The sequence below is a fragment of the Carcharhinus amblyrhynchos genome, chromosome 1 (assembly GCF_965287045.1).
Source record: "Carcharhinus amblyrhynchos chromosome 1, sCarAmb.v2.hapA, whole genome shotgun sequence".
In the NCBI taxonomy this organism is placed as follows: domain Eukaryota; kingdom Metazoa; phylum Chordata; class Chondrichthyes; order Carcharhiniformes; family Carcharhinidae; genus Carcharhinus; species Carcharhinus amblyrhynchos.
This window is the reverse complement of record NC_137324.1, coordinates 126,287,601-126,303,983: the sequence shown is the minus strand read 5'-3', so window position 1 is coordinate 126,303,983 and position 16,383 is coordinate 126,287,601. Positions and strand designations below refer to the sequence as shown.

Sequence of the window (16,383 nt, the reverse complement as noted above, 5' to 3'; positions counted from 1 at the left end):
TTTACACTCTCCCTCGGGTGGGTTCTGAGGAGCATGGATGATATTCCCTTTGGGATCCTGCCTGTCCCAATCTGAATGTGATTTCACAGTGGGGCAGACAGGGCCACAATGGGAAACTAACCCTTGCCCCCCAGTTAAGGTCCTTGTGGCCACTCAATCGCCTTTTTTTGCCATCCTCAATGTGTAGGCTGCTGGGCGCCCAATGTCTGAGGGTGGGAAACGGATAAAGTTCCCACCTTTGACCTCGGCCAGGTAGGAGGGGGTTGTCTCCATCGCAAGGACCCTCCACTGGGCCATCCTGCTGTCATGGACCAAGATCCCTGCCCCCCCCCCTCTTCTCACCTCACCCCACCTTTCTTCCCATCCCCCAGGCCCACCTCCCGACAATGAAACCGAACCCCCCAGGAAATCCCCTCCCCTTTTTTCCCCGGGACCCCTGGTATTTACCAGTGCTGTGGTTTCTGGGCTTGTTTTCAGTCGTGATGCTTCTGTCACTATAGCGCTGTACTTGGATTCAAGGAGGGACCTCCATCCAGGTGAAGGTGAAGGAGCTACCTGCTGATAATTACCACTTAATTCGAGCATGAAATAGAGTTGAAAATTCAGGCCTTTGCAATGGATTATGTGAAAGGTAGGAAAGAGTATAAATTGGAAGCAAAGTTGATTCACTGAATCCAGTTCCGTGTGGGAGCTGCAATGATAGGGCCATTAATGTACCTCGACACTTGTTACATTGGAGCTTAATGACCAGCACCTCCTCTTTCAGTTAGACATTTAACAGTCTTCCAGGCTCAAAAACATAGGGGACATTATCGTGCTCAAATTAAGCAATGCCCAGGCATGTCCCTCAACCCATAGCGGTTACAGGTACCTTGGTACACCTGAAATGGGCATCACAGCTGGCATCACAACTGAAAACCAGCAGTTATTTGCGCTAGTATGATGTCACGCTGTCTGGGGGTGGGGGGGAGTGTGTACTGGGAGTGGTGGGTGGTTGGGGCAGCCATGGGCAGCTGTTACAGTATCAAGCCCAGTAATTAGATGTTAATGTATTAAAATTTGTGGAATCAGGGCATGAACAAGATTACGTCACCAGTGGGGAAGATCTCAAAATGAGGTCTCATTGGTGCAAATTCCATTTTTGATTGCTCATGAGAATTAGCAGCTATTACGGGATTTGTGCATGTGATCAACGGGACTTTCCGATTCCACCCCTGTATGGGCTCTGCAATTCCTGCTTATACTTCTAGACCCTTGTTCCCCTTACCCCCCACTTTTACCTTCCATCATCGCCGATTGGGCCTGAATCTTCTGAGGAGCTGTAATCACTGTTGAATTGCTGCTCCAGTCCTGCTTTACTTGTTCGTGCCGGAGCTCCACATTTCTGTCCAGGACTTCAGATCCAGGCTTTGCCAGAAATGCACAACATGTCTGACATGGAGCCAATCCACCTTTTCTATGGTATGAGCTGCTGTGTTCCAGTAAGTAAAGAGGTGAAATATCCAGAAGATTCTTTGTAAATCTATGGAGCAAAGGTAAGTGGGTAAGGGATAGAGTGGGTGATGGGGTGGGTAAGGGGATAGAGTGGGTGATGGGGTGGGTAAGGGGATAGAGTGGGTGATGGGGTGGGTAAGGGGATAGAGTGGGTGATGGGGTGGGTAAGGGGATAGGGTGGGTGATGGGGTGGGTAAGGGGATAGGGTGGGTGATGGGGTGGGTAAGGGGATAGGGTGGGTGATGGGGTGGGTAAGGGGATAGGGTGGGTGATGGGGTGGGTAAGGGGATAGAGTGGGTGATGGGGTGGGTAAGGGGATAGGGTGGGCGATGGGGTGGGTAAGGGGATAGAGTGGGTGATGGGGTGGGTAAGGGGATAGAGTGGGTGATGGGGTGGGTAAGGGGATAGGGTGGGTGATGGGGTGGGTAAGGGGATAGAGTGGGTGATGGGGTGGGTAAGGGGATAGGGTGGGTGATGGGGTGGGTAAGGGGATAGAGTGGGTGATGGGGTGGGTAAGGGGATAGGGTGGGTGATGGGGTGGGTAAGGGGATAGGGTGGGTGATGGGGTGGGTAAGGGGATAGAGTGGGTGATGGGGTGGGTAAGGGGATAGGGTGGGCGATGGGGTGGGTAAGGGGATAGAGTGGGTGATGGGGTGGGTAAGGGGATAGGGTGGGTGATGGGGTGGGTAAGGGGATAGGGTGGGTGATGGGGTGGGTAAGGGGATAGAGTGGGTGATGGGGTGGGTAAGGGGATAGGGTGGGTGATGGGGTGGGTAAGGGGATAGAGTGGGTGATGGGGTGGGTAAGGGGATAGAGTGGGTGATGGGGTGGGTAAGGGGATAGAGTGGGTGATGGGGTGGGTAAGGGGATAGAGTGGGTGATGGGGTGGGTAAGGGGATAGGGTGGGTGATGGGGTGGGTAAGGGGATAGAGTGGGTGATGGGGTGGGTAAGGGGATAGAGTGGGTGATGGGGTGGGTAAGGGGATAGAGTGGGTGATGGGGTGGGTAAGGGGATAGGGTGGGTGATGGGGTGGGTAAGGGGATAGGGTGGGTGATGGGGTGGGTAAGGGGATAGAGTGGGTGATGGGGTGGGTAAGGGGATAGGGTGGGTGATGGGGTGGGTAAGGGGATAGAGTGGGTGATGGGGTGGGTAAGGGGATAGGGTGGGTGATGGGGTGGGTAAGGGGATAGAGTGGGTGATGGGGTGGGTAAGGGGATAGGGTGGGTGATGGGGTGGGTAAGGGGATAGAGTGGGTGATGGGGTGGGTAAGGGGATAGGGTGGGTGATGGGGTGGGTAAGGGGATAGAGTGGGTGATGGGGTGGGTAAGGGGTAGAGTGGGTGATGGGATGGGTAAGGGGATAAAGTGAGTGATGGGGTGGATAAGGGGATAGGGTGGGTGATGGGGTGGGTAAGGGGATAGGGTGGGTGATGGGGTGGGTAAGGGGATAGAGTGGGTGATGGGGTGGGTAAGGGGATAGAGTGGGTGATGGGGTGGGTAAGGGGATAGAGTGGGTGATGGCGTGGGTAAGGGGATAGGGTGGGTGATGGGGTGGGTAAGGGGATAGGGTGGGCGATGGGGTGGGTAAGGGGATAGGGTGGGTGATGGGGTGGGTAAGGGGATAGGGTGGGCGATGGGGTGGGTAAGGGGATAGAGTGGGTGATGGGGTGGGTAAGGGGATAGGGTGGGCGATGGGGTGGGTAAGGGGATAGGGTGGGTGATGGGGTGGGTAAGGGGATAGGGTGGGTGATGGGGTGGGTAAGGGGATAGGGTGGGTGATGGGTTGGGTAAGGGGATAGGGTGGGTGATGGGGTGGGTAAGGGGATAGGGTGGGTGATTGGGTAAGGGGATAGAGTGGGTGATGGGGTGGGTAAGGGGATAGGGTGGGTGATGGGGTGGGTAAGGGGATAGGGTGGGTGATGGGGTGGGTAAGGGGTAGAGTGGGTGATGGGGTGGGTAAGGGGTAGAGTGGGTGATGGGATGGGTAAGGGGATAGTGTGGGTGATGGGGTGGGTAAGGGGTAGAGTGGGTGATGGGATGGGTAAGGGGATAGAGTGAGTGATGGGGTGGGTAAGGGGATAGGGTGGGTGATGGGGTGGGTAAGGGGATAGTGTGGGTGATGGGATGGGTAAGGGGATAGGGTGGGTGATGGGGTGGGTAAGGGGATAGGGTGGGTGATGGGGTGGGTAAGGGAATAGTGTGGGTGATGGGGTGGGTAAGGGGATAGGGTGGGTGATGGGGTGGGTAAGGGGTAATGATGAGGGAGGGATTAGAGTGGGTAAGATAAGGGTGAAGGGTAGGTTCGGTAAGATAAGATTGACGGGGTGGCAGCTGAATAGGGTGGTAGGTAAGTGGGGCAGGAGGTGATTGGCAATTGGGTGAGGTGGCAGGTAGATGAATGGATAGGTGAGTCAGGGGGTAGTCAGATCAAGTTGGGAGGGGATGTCAGGCAGGTGGGTAGTCAGATCTGATTGTGGGGTAGTCGGGGGTCAGGGAGGTAGTCAGCAGAATGGGGAGTCGAGAGGTGCACGGGGGCAGTGTGAGTGTGGGGGGAAATCAGCTGTATAGTTACCCAGGAGTTAAACTATTGCTGGAATTTTACCACACTGTCTGGAACGGATTCGGAGTGGGCAAGGGGCGGACAGTGCAAATATCCATTGACCTCAGGCAGGATTTTCTAATCTCGGGTTGAGTGAGACTATAAAATCCCGCACTAGGTTTTTTCTGTCTAATGCTTTCTGGGTGACTATCCAAGTAAATAAGTTGGATTAGAGTTGTGGGTTTTTTTGGAGGGTCCCAGAGAGCAGGGGATTTGCCCATCCGGCAAATTTTCTGGGCAGTTCCATGGATTCAGTGTGTTGGGGCTTCAAGGGGTCCTGTGGCATATCTTCCAAGGAATGTGTGGTCCAGAACCATTCCGAGACCAGAAGATCTGGGCCTTAATCTCTCCTGCTTTCTGTATAACAGACTTTTTCCTGTGGTTTGGCTCTCTCATTCTTTTCTTTCCATGCCTCTGTACTTGTGTAAAATGTGTTCCAGTTCTAACTTTCTTCAGTTTATCAGAAAGATCACTGAACCAAAACGTTAACTCCTTTTTTCTGCTGATAGACCAACTTTGCTTAGTAAAGTTGCTATTCGAGGCGTGAACAGTGCTGGCACTGTGAGCTGTGTGTGCTGATGAGGCCAATGGCTCGGTTTCCACAGCCTCTTGTTTTAGTTGCAAGCTTGACATGTCTGACCTGATAACTGGAGCTAGACCATTTTCCAAATCATGGTTTTCAGGAGAATTGAGGAGGAAATTGAGGGGATGGGGCCAAAATTGTTTGCTCATTTATTATTCCTCTGGAGCAGGAGTTCCATTCTAGAGATGTTCTTGCGTAACCGACGTGTTTCAAATAAAATGTTACAATTACAATTACTTGAATTGAATTTAATAAAAAAAGACATCAACAGTCTTGTAGCGCAGTGGGTAGCATTCCTGCCTCTGAGCCAGAAGCTGTGGGTTTGAAGCTAACCCCATTGACCTGATGGCCAAGGAAGGTTTGTTCATAACGTGGCTGAACAGGTTTAGTGTGTCAACCTGCAAATCCTTTCAAACACGCATTTGGTTGGTAGTAAGAGTGTGAGAGACTCATGGTCAGCCATGCTTGGTGTGGAGTGGTGCCCCTCAAGCTATAAGCCTCTGGCGACAGACTAGTTACAAGTTCTAGCAATTACTAGCCATGAAAACAGCCTTTGTGCATCAGTAGGTCCGGGAAGAGAACTGGAATTGGAATTCAACAGCACGCACATTTATTTTTATGGGAATATGTTGCTGCAAAACCCTTAAGGACATTTGTCAATGTAAAACCAGTTGATCCTCATGCTTTGCCTCTGAAATTCTCCCTTGAGAGAGCAGGCTTTACTGTCAATGCATGGAAATATTGGAGAGTTAATTAAAACTCAATTGACACAATCATGAAGCAAGCACAAAGGATGTAGTGCAGCACACAGGCATAATAACAGCAATGATATTATATATTTCAGTGGAGAGATATGTCCCTGCCCCTTACAGCTGTGGAGGATAAAGGAGATTGGACAGACAAGAAGCCACTTTGTTGATGAGATCTTGCTGTCAGAATGTCTGGAAAACAGCAGTCTTGGGGCTTGTCGTTCCCTTCCATTGCTTACCCATAATCCAATCGCTTCCCGACTTTCTCTCATCACACTTTCAGAAGATCAATAATCAGACCCAAGTTTCGTTACGGACTTAGAGCGAGCATACTTGCTCTAAATCAGTAACTTGTGACAACTTAATATTTACATTGGCCAGGGGTGGAATATTACAGATGATTCGCAAACTCTTGAAACATTTGTTAACTTTCCAACATGATCTCATCTGGGAGTGACTCTCATCACATCTGCACTTGTGGACAGCCAATGTGTAGCTGAAAGCTGTGATTCAAGATCGGGTCAAAGACCACTGGCTCTTTCCAATAGATGTGTGCAACCCTTCTCAACTTTAACTTAACCTATTACTCCAAGATTCATGTTGAACAGTTGCACGCGGAATGAAGAAAAGTAATCATAACAACTGCATAAAACAACGTGATCTGGCGCATAGTACTGAGGGAAGCAAATTCACAGTGTTTTGTCTAGCTCACATTTCAATGTGACCTTACAAATTAAGGATGTGGTTCTAAGAAAAGAAGTGAAGGGCATTGTTTTTGCCAAAGGGCCATTGGACTTGTAGGATAAGGGAGTGGATTTTCATAAAGGTTGTCCTGCACATTTACCAAAACATTTAGAAAGAAGCCTCAGAAATCCTGGAAAAACAGCATGAAACATGTTGACACCATTTTGCTAAGGGTCTCGTGGTTCTTGTGCCAAAGCTATGGTGGGTGACAGGGAGTTCACTCCCTGCTTTCCCAGTAAAGGCAATAGCATGGATGTTACAAATAGATTCAAGAGACAATTCAATATTTTTCTGCAGGGAAGGAATCGAGAGACACGATGATAAGAAGAACAGGTAAAATTATAGAATGCCTACAGTGCAGAAGGCGGTCATTTGGCCCATCAACTCTGCACTGACTCTCTGACAAAGTGTATTACCCAGGCCCTCTCTTCTGTCCTAGCCCCGTAACCCCATGCATTTACCCAACTAATCCCCTTAACCTATACTTCTTTGGACACATGGAACAATTTAGCACAACCAATCTAGCTAACCTGTACAAATTTGGGAGAAAACAGGAGCATCCGGAGAAAATCCACACAGAAAGTGGGAGAACATGAAAACTCCACTCAGACAGTGCTCTAAGGCTGGAATTGAACCCGGGTCCCTGGCGTTGTGAGGCAGCAGTGTGAACCACTTTGTCACCGTGCCATCCCAAAATTGAATTCAAATTTCACCCTCTGCCATGGTAGGATTTGAATCCAGGTCCCCAGAGATTTAACCTGGGTCTCTTAATTATTAGTCCAATTACAATACCATTATGCTACCATCCCGCCTAAATGATAGGCTTGTTAGGGCTGATGCTGTTTCCTATTCCTAAATAATCTTACGTTCATCTATAGACCATTTTAATAATAATTGTGTTTAAATGTTACCGCTGTGTTTCTTGGTTTTTAACTATTTTCATTCTAAATAATCAGGTATACTAGAAGGAGGATGGTAGTTCAGGACAGATTATCCTGAAAGAGGATTTGTCATTCGGTCATTTGCTCGCTACTTACAAAGCTGAAATGAGCCCTCAGTGGCAGCTCACTCCTCCCTTTCAACTTGAATCCTTGTATGATTTTTTCAGGAAAATTCCCACCGGCCAGGAAAAAAAACTGGTGCTTTTGTAGACTTACAAAGATATTGATTGAATCAGAAATTGCTTTGTTACTTAATACTTAGCTGTATTGGACATCTGCCTATCCTTACCTGGTCAGACATTTAGACAATCCCACGAATTCATTGAGAATGGTTCTAATTGGAACATATATGAATTGCAAAAAACTGCCCAGGGCTGGAAGGCACGGTGGCACAATGGTTAACACTGCTGCCTCACAGCGCCAGGTTTGATTCCCAGCTTGGATCACTGTCTGTGTGGAGTTTGCACATTCTCCCCATGTCTGTGTGGGTTTCCTCCAGGTACTCCAATTTCCTCCCACAGTCCAAAGATGTGTGGGTTAGGTGCATTGGCCATGCTCAATTGCCCCGTAGTGTCCTGGGATGCACAGGTTAGAGGGATTAGTGGGGTAAATATGTGATGGTTATGGTTATGAGTATAGGGTCAGGATAGGATTGTTGTTGGTGCAGACTTGATGGGTCGAGTGGCCTCCTTCTGCACTGTAGGATTGCTATGATCTGTCAGTCAAAGAATATCCACGAGCTGCACTAAAACTATAACTGTTGCACATTTTCTTTTTCTTTCTCTTCAGCTAAAGACGGCGATTTCTGGAGGCTTCTGGCTCCTGGCAACTATAAAATCACAGCTTCTGCTCCAGGATTTCTAGCAATAACCAAGAAAGTGGCAGTTCCATTTAGCCCAGCCACAGTGGTAATCTACATCAATTTACTCACAAAACCTTTCACCCCACTTCACACTTCTCCCGTGAAAAATCAAAGAGGTTCCTGTGTGAGAAAGTCTTTTCAGAGGCTGTGTAGATTTGCACACCCAAGCCTGTGTTTTTTCAACAATGGAGATTTTTAAAAAAGCTTTTATTTTGATAAACACTCACTAATCTTTCAATTTCAAATACATTATGAACCATTAATCTTTTCTCAGAGTGTTGGCAATAATGAGTCAGGAAATAATTGGGCCATCTGACACGCTACTGTTGTAACTCCACTGTGAGGGGGTCTTGTTTGGGTGGTGGAGGGGGTCTTGTCCTTGGGAGTCTTGTAAGAGGCAAAAAACTGAACTCCATAGTATGGGTATTTCCGCTTCTCCCACCTCCCGTCCCCACCAGTGGGATCTGACGCATGTGTGATGGTTGGTTAAGACCCAATGAGATGAAGCATTCTGGCCTCCTGAATGGTGGAACCCGCCTGGCCAATTTCCCCAGAAAAGTTAATAAATAAAAAAGTATTTTAAAATACTTTCATTACAAGACACAATTGCCTGTCATATTTTGCTTGGTCTAAATTGTGATTGTAAAATGGGCAGCTTTTGTGCATTAGCTTCATGGTGGGAATTTTATTTGACTAATAATAATTGTTTTATCCAAACTATTCTTTGATTATGCCTCTGTGAAGCATCAATAGATTTTTTCTATTATAAAGTCACTGAACAAATATAAATTGTTGATAAAGTTGTTTTCAGAGCTTACTTACAGACCCTTATAAATAATGATTGGTATTCATTGAATGTTAACCTAATTTGTTAAGATTTGAATTTCCCACAGCTCCACTAATAAGAACATAAGAACATAAGAAATAGGAGCAGGAGTAGGCCATCTAGCCCTTCGAGCCTGCCCCGCCATTCAATAAGATCATGGCTGATCTGTCGTGGCTCAGTTCCACATTCCCGCCCTCTCCCCATAACCCTTAATCCCCTCTCTTATCAAAAACCCATCAACCCGCGTCTTAAAAATATTTAGCGAGGCAGCCTCCACCACTTCAACGGGCAGAGAATTCCAGAGATTCACCACCCTTTGAGTGAAGAAGTTCCTCCTCAACTCTGTTCTAAACCGCCCCCCCTTTATCTTGAGGCTGTGCCCCCTAGTCCTACTATCCTTTCTGAGCGGGAAGAGTCTCTCCACCTCTATCCTATCCATCCCATTCATCATCTTATATGTCTCAATGAGATCTCCCCTCATTCTTCTAAACTCTAACGAGTACAAGCCTAGTTTATTCAGCCTCTCCTCATAGCTCAACCCCCTCAACTCCGGTATCAGCCTAGTAAACCTCCTCTGCACTCCCTCCAAGGCCAAAATATCCTTGAGTAAGTACGGCGCCCAAAACTGCACACAGTACTTCAGCTGCGACCTCACCAATGCCCTATACAGCCACAGCAAGACCTCCCTACTTTTATATTCAATCCCCCTTGCTATGAAGGCCAGCATCCCATTCGCCTTCCTGACCGCCTGCTGCACCTGCAAGCTGGGTTTTTGCGACTCATGCACAAGGACCCCGAGGTCCCTCTGCACCGTCGCCTGCTGCAGTTTTTCGTCACGTAAGTAATAATCCTTCCTACCATTATTCCTACCAAAGTGGACCACCTCGCACTTGCCAACATTAAATTCCATTTGCCATTTCCTGGCCCATTCGCCCAGCCTATCTAGATCCTTCTGTAGACTCTCCACACCCTCCGCACAATTTGCCGTTCCACCAATCTTGGTGTCATCAGCAAATTTCGACACCCTACACTCGGTTCCCTCCTCCAGATCATCTATATAAATGGTAAATAGCTGAGGCCCCAGCACCGACCCCTGGGGCACTCCACTAGTCACCATCCGCCAATCCGAATAGCACCCATTGACCCCCACTCTCTGCCTCCTATCTGACAACCAATCCTCTATCCACGCTAACACCCTACCCCCAACTCCATGTCCCCTGACCTTCTGCAATAACCTCTTGTGAGGTACCTTGTCAAACGCCTTCTGAAAATCAAGAAAGACCACATCCACCGGCTCTCCTCTATCCACCGCCCTAGACACAACCTCATAGAACTCCAGTAAATTTGTCAGACACGACTTCCCTTTAACAAAACCATGCTGCATCTGCTCTATCAAGCAATTTCTCTCATGATGCCTCGCTATTTCCTCTTTGATGACGGATTCTAACATTTTACCTACAACAGGCGTTATACTAACCGGCCTATAATTCCCTGCCTTTTGCCTGGCACCCTTCTTAAACAACGGCGTAACATTAGCCGCTTTCCAATCTTCTGGCACTTCCCCGGAATCCAGCGACGTCTGGAAAATAACCACCAAGGCATCCACTATCACCTCCGCCATTTCTTTCAGAACCCTCGGATGCATTCCATCCGGTCCTGGGGACACGTCCACAATCAGCCCCTCCAGTCTGTCGAGCACCTCCTCTCTAGTAACAGTAATGTCATTAAGACCCTCCAGTCCTACCACCTTTCCATCTCTAACACCCGGCAAATTATTCACGTCCTCCTCCGTGAAGACAGAAGCAAAAAAGTTATTCAGGACCTCAGCCGTATCCCCATCCCCTACCACTAAGTCCCCCTTCTCATCCTCTAAGGGACCAACGTTCACCCTAGCCAGCCTCTTCCTTTTTATATATTTATAAAAACTCTTGCTATCCTTTTTCATACTAAGCGCTAGCCCAGCTTCATAGTTTCTCCTACCCTTCTTTATCAACTTCTTTGTCAATCTTTGTTGACATTTAAACCTCTCCCAATCCTCTTCTCGCCCACTACTCTTAGCTACTCTAAATGCCTCCGCTTTTAATTTAACACTTTCCTTCACCTCCTTCGTTATCCACGGCTTATTACCTCTCCTCCTACGGTCCTTTTTGACCATCGGAATAAATTTCTGCTGAGCACCAAGAAAGATCTCCTTAAAGATTCTCCACTGCTCCTCAGCAGACCTACCTTCCAACGCGCTCCCCCAGTCCACATTCGCCAATTCTTCTCTCATCCTACCGTACTCCCCTCTGTTCAAACAAGGGACGCGTGTCCGGGAACCCACTTTCTCCTCCTCCATCTGCACCAGAAACTCCACCACACAATGATCACTCTCCCCAAGAGGATCCTTCACCGCAAGTTCCCTAATTCTACCCGCCTCATTACATAGCACCAGATCCAAGATAGCTCGCTCCCTCGTCGGCTCCAACACACACTGTTCCAGGAAACTATTCCGGCAGCATTCCAAGAACTCCTCCTCGAGCCCACTGCGTCCAACATGGGTCGACCAATCAATATGTAGATTGAAATCCCCCATAACTACGGCCGTCCCATTCCTGCACGCTGCACTTATTTGCGCGTTAACAGCCCGCCCCACCTCCAGATCATTATTCGGGGGCCTATAGACGACACCCACCAGCGTCTTCCTCCCTTTGCTGTTCCTAATCTCTACCCACAACGATTCTGCTTTCTGCTCCTTGGCTCCAATATCATCCCTTGCTACCACCCTGATGCTATCCTTAATCAGCAGAGCTACGCACCCCCCTTTTCCCTCCTGCCTATCCTTCCTAAACACTTGATACCCCTGTACATTCAGCTCCCAGTCCCTGTCACCTTGCAGCCATGTCTCTGTAATGGCCACCAGATCATATCCATTTGTGCTGATCTGCGCCACCAGCTCATCCACTTTATTCCGAATGCTTCGTGCATTCAGATAAAGTGCCTTCATCCCAGCCTTCACCTGGACCCTATTTGCCGTAACGCCACCAACCATACTCACGCCCCCTACTCCCTTTATTATTGGGATATCCTCGGCCTCTATCCTTACCTGTACCCTCTCCTCAACTTTAGACCCCGTAATGTTACCTACCCTCGCACCCTCCCCCCCCTAATTAGTTTAAAGCCCTGTCTACAGTCCTCTTTACTCTATTCGCCAGGACTCTGGTCCCAGCACGGTTCAGACCAACCCCATCCCGCCCGAACAGGTCCCACCTACCCCAATACTGATGCCAATGCCCCATAAATTCAAACCCATTCCTCCCACACCAATCCCTGAGCCACCCATTCACTTCCTTAATCCTATCAACCCTATGCCCGTCTGCACTCGGTTCAGGCAGTAGCCCAGAGATAACTACCTCGTCGGTTCTACTTTTTAATTCCATTCCCAGCTTTTCATACTCCCTCCCCAGATCCTCAGTTCGCATTTTGCCTACGTCGTTGGCACCCACATGTACCACAATGACCGGATTCTCACCCTCCCACTCCAGGTTCCTCTGCAGCCCAGTACCCGAGCACCAGGCAGACAACACACCCTTCTGTGCACTTTGTCATTGTGACAAAGGACAGTGTCTATACCCTTCACCCCACTATCCCCAATCACTACTACGTTCCTTTTCCCCCTCTCTTTGCCTATGTCCTGCTGCAGCACTGTACCGTGTGCAGTTTGCTCACCAACCTCATCTGCCTCGTTCTCGTCCAGCCCGGAAGCAAGAACCTCAAACCTGTTTTGCAGATTAAGAGGCTGAGGCCTCCGCTCCTCACCCCCCTTCCTCCTCCCAGCAGCCCTCTCTTGTTCCTGACCCTTAGAGTTAGCCAGTCTAGGGGGGGTGGATGTCACTTGCACCCCATTGACAATGGCACCCTCTCTCCCCCTGATGAGCCTCAGTGTCTGTAGCTCAGAGGCCAGCTCATCTACCTTGAGCTGGAGCTCCTCCAGCAACCTGCACTTACTGCAGACATGGTCACTGGGAAGGACCCTGGGGTCCACCAGTTCAGTAGGTTATAAAGTAGGTTATACAGTAGGTTATAAAGAAAGAACAAACTTGTACTAATATAATGCTTTTCTTGACATTTGCTCTTTGATTGTCTGGTGTGTGGGGCTGGTGTGGAGAAGGAGGGAATGTGTGATGTGTAATGGAGAGGGAGGGAGGGAAAGTGGGAAGGGAGGGAGGGGGGTAGTGTATGGTCGTGGGGAGGGAGGGAGTGGGGGAGGAAGAAGAGGAGCTGGGGAGGAAGAAGAGGAGTTGGGGGGATGTTGGGAGGGAGGAATGGGTGAGGCGGGAAGGGGAGTGGGGATATTGGTGTGGAGGGGTTGTGGTGTGGGGGAGGGGGAGCAGCAGGGAAGGGGAGTGGGTGTGTGCAGATGACGTGTGGGGGTAGGAGTAGGTATAGTGGGGAATAGGAGAGGCGATTGGAGGGGAGGAGGTGGAGGGTAGAGGGGGAAGGGATGGAGTGGAAGGGAAGGGGATGGAGGTGTGGAGGGGAAGGGATGGGGTGGAAGGGGAGGGTATTGGAGAATAGAGGAGGTGAGCATGGGGAGATGGGGACGGGGAGGGGATGGGGGTGGAGGGGGAGGGAATGGGGGTGGAGGGGAGAGGGTGGGGGAAGGCGGTTGGAGGGGATGGGGGTGGGGTGCAGCTGGGAAGGAGTGTGATGGGGAAGGGAAGAGGAGTGTTTGTGCTGGGAACCATGTGTCTGTGATTCTGGTGTGTGGAATTCACACAATGCTGGTGTGTGCCAAGCCTCTGCTGTTTATGAATAAATTGCAAAGTGCAGACATTTACGTTTCAATCATTTTTACTTTGATCTGATTCTTTGCAGGTCAATTTTAATCTTGAATCATTTTCCGAGAGAAAAGAAGAGGAGAAAGCAGAAATAATGGAATGGTGGAAGATGATGTCTGAAACACTGAACTTTTAAGCCGAAGGCTATTTCTCCTTTTCAAAACATATGCTTTCATGGGAAGTGGGCGGCACATTGATATCTTTTTTAGACATTGAATTATTTATGTTTTCCTGTGTTTTAATATTACTTGAGTACAGTAGGAGGTGAAGGTGTTATGTGAGGTGAACAATCTAGGGTCCCATCTGCCTTTATCGAGCCACTTCAGCCAGGATATCTGCTGCCATTTGGTGAAGACTCAATTTTGTTCACCTTATTCCCTTCCTTCATGGATTAGTTTAAGCAAGTGTGGTCACTGTTACTGTGTCTTTGTATCTCTGTTCATTTCGCGGTCCCAAATAATGTAATGACTAAAAATATCAGGGCATGTTTTGAAAAGGGGAGGGAGAAAAATATTTTAATTTCAAAATGACACGATGGATAAAGTATGTATGGTCTTCACCAATTTATGTAACTGCAAGTATTCAAAGTGAAGGCTTAAGTCCATTCAGGATTTACTTATGAGGTAAAAAAAAGGAAAGATATCATGTCAGAAGTGGATTTGAAAGTTATTGTTGGTTAGGCTATGAACATGTTGATTTCCACGATGGGCTGAATGGCCTCCTTCTGCACAGTAACACTTCTGTGATCTAGTATTGGTCTGAACAGGATATTTAACAACTTACATTTAATCAACCTGATGGAAGTAGACTATACAGACTATATGCAAAATATAGTAAAACTATGAGCCTGAGCACTTGGGAGTGAAGATTAGATTTTTGTTCTTCAGATTGTAAAACTAATTGTGCAGTACAGTTTCAAATTCCACCACGCTGAAATGTATGAAATTCTCATTATTGCCCAGTAATGAGAAACAATTAAAAGGCTTAACATATCATTTTAGGGAATTTACATGTATTAAATAGTATATCAATGGTATAAAAATTGTCATGTCCTCTTAAAAATTCATTTTGCAATTAGCTAAAACTAAGGACAGTCCCACATGGTTGTACTGGGGAATCTGACGTATTCTGTATTTTTAACTATGTAACAGCACAATATTCCTGATGTTAGTATCTCTTACTTCAGAGAGTTAACTCAGACCAGTGTACAGGATAATTCTCCATTGCATTCAAATAATGGTGGGGTATAATATTATGTTCTGAACATTACACTGTTACCTCAGAAGTAGATGAGAAAAGCAGCTGCATATATTAATGTCCTTGTATCATGCAAAATGTACTGACCTGTAACTTGGGTTTTGCTGTTTAGTGTGTTAGTGATAAAGATGAAATGTTGCCCAATGACTACGGCTTTTTGTCATTTGTTCACACGTGGTCTTGTACTTTCTGATTATAAACTATGTTGGCCATCTCGGTGTCATAAGTCAGATCGGAACTTGTGAATAATACAAGCTAGCAGTCATATAGTAGAGTTCCGCCAAGTAGTTCAATTATTAAAATGACCTGTAACTAGGTTCACTTATAAGCTGGTTTGGAAAAGTTCCTTCTTTACAACTTTTCTTTTGTTCTTATTGATATGGAACTTTAGACTTTTAAAAACTGTTTATTACTCTGCATTATCAGATTATCACCGCACTTCCCGTATCTCTCATAAAAGCCTCAACTACTTGAGGGAGCACAGGTACGTTTCACTAATATTACCCAACTCGATCCTATCATAACGCACCATGCCACAGGAAAGTAGTCAGAAGCCCTAAGTAATTTCCTTCATTGTAACCTGTAGGAACACTAAGGCCAATTGGGAATTAAGCCAATAAAATTGCCGATTGAGGGCATTTGCCAGCTAACATGTCCTGACAGAGATCAATGATGAAGATATCGTATTGAATTGCCCCTCCCTTAGTGAAATTCTGAAATTGGATTGCGATAGACTGCACAATCTCATGGTCGTTACACTTGCACAGAGCATGAATGCTAGTCCACACACAGCATTCTTTAATGCCTTTTGGAATGCAAACATACGGTTGGTGAAAGTGAATTCAGCTTAACCACGGTGGCGTAGTGGTTAAATCTGCTGCTTCACAGCGCCAGGAATCTGGGTTTGATTCCTGGCTTGGGTCACTGGGTGTGCAGAGTCTCCACATCGTCTCCGGGTGTACATGGATTTCTTCTGGGTGCTCTGGTTTCCTCCCACTGTCTAAAGATGTGCAGGTTAAGTTGTTTGGCCATGCTAAATTACCTTTTAGTGTCAGGAGTATTAGGAGAGTAATACATGGGGTTACAGGGATTGGCCATGGGTGGGATTGTTATCAGTGCGTGCCCGATGGACTGAATGGCTTCCTTCTATAGGGATTCTATCATTTGCACTGATGATAAACCGGAAATTTAGAGATGGGAGTGGAATCTTGTGAAGACGACAGAGGTCACAGCCACTCGCTGGAGAGTCTTGGGGGTCGGGTGCGTTGAGAAGTGGGCACCGATGTCTGTTAATTCTTCATCCCTATCCTTGCAGCTGTGAATGCCAGAGGGTCACTGCCGCAAGCCATCCTGTGTAAGGATTCTCCCTCCAGAATGACAGTCTGGCTGGTGTGGCCATCCTTTATCTTTAATCTTTGTGAAATTCATCAGAGGTCTTCTCCATCTTGGGGCACTCTCTACTTCTACCTATGTCCGCAGCTCCTGCCTCTGTTACTGGGACTATTGAT

The 16,383-nt window shown here is 47.7% G+C and overlaps 1 protein-coding gene across 1 annotated transcript in view; it reads left to right on the top strand.

The window, feature by feature from the left end:
• cpe (carboxypeptidase E) overlaps window positions 1-15,022 on the top strand; it is a 116,176-nt gene extending 101,154 nt beyond the window's left edge. The window contains exons 8-9 of the mRNA XM_080192083.1: window positions 7,900-8,018; window positions 13,656-15,022. Of these exons, the coding sequence (XP_080048209.1) occupies window positions 7,900-8,018; window positions 13,656-13,754 (218 nt within the window). The 3' untranslated portion in view covers window positions 13,755-15,022. The remainder of the gene's footprint in view (window positions 1-7,899; window positions 8,019-13,655) is intronic.
• Window positions 15,023-16,383: the final 1,361 nt, after the last annotated feature.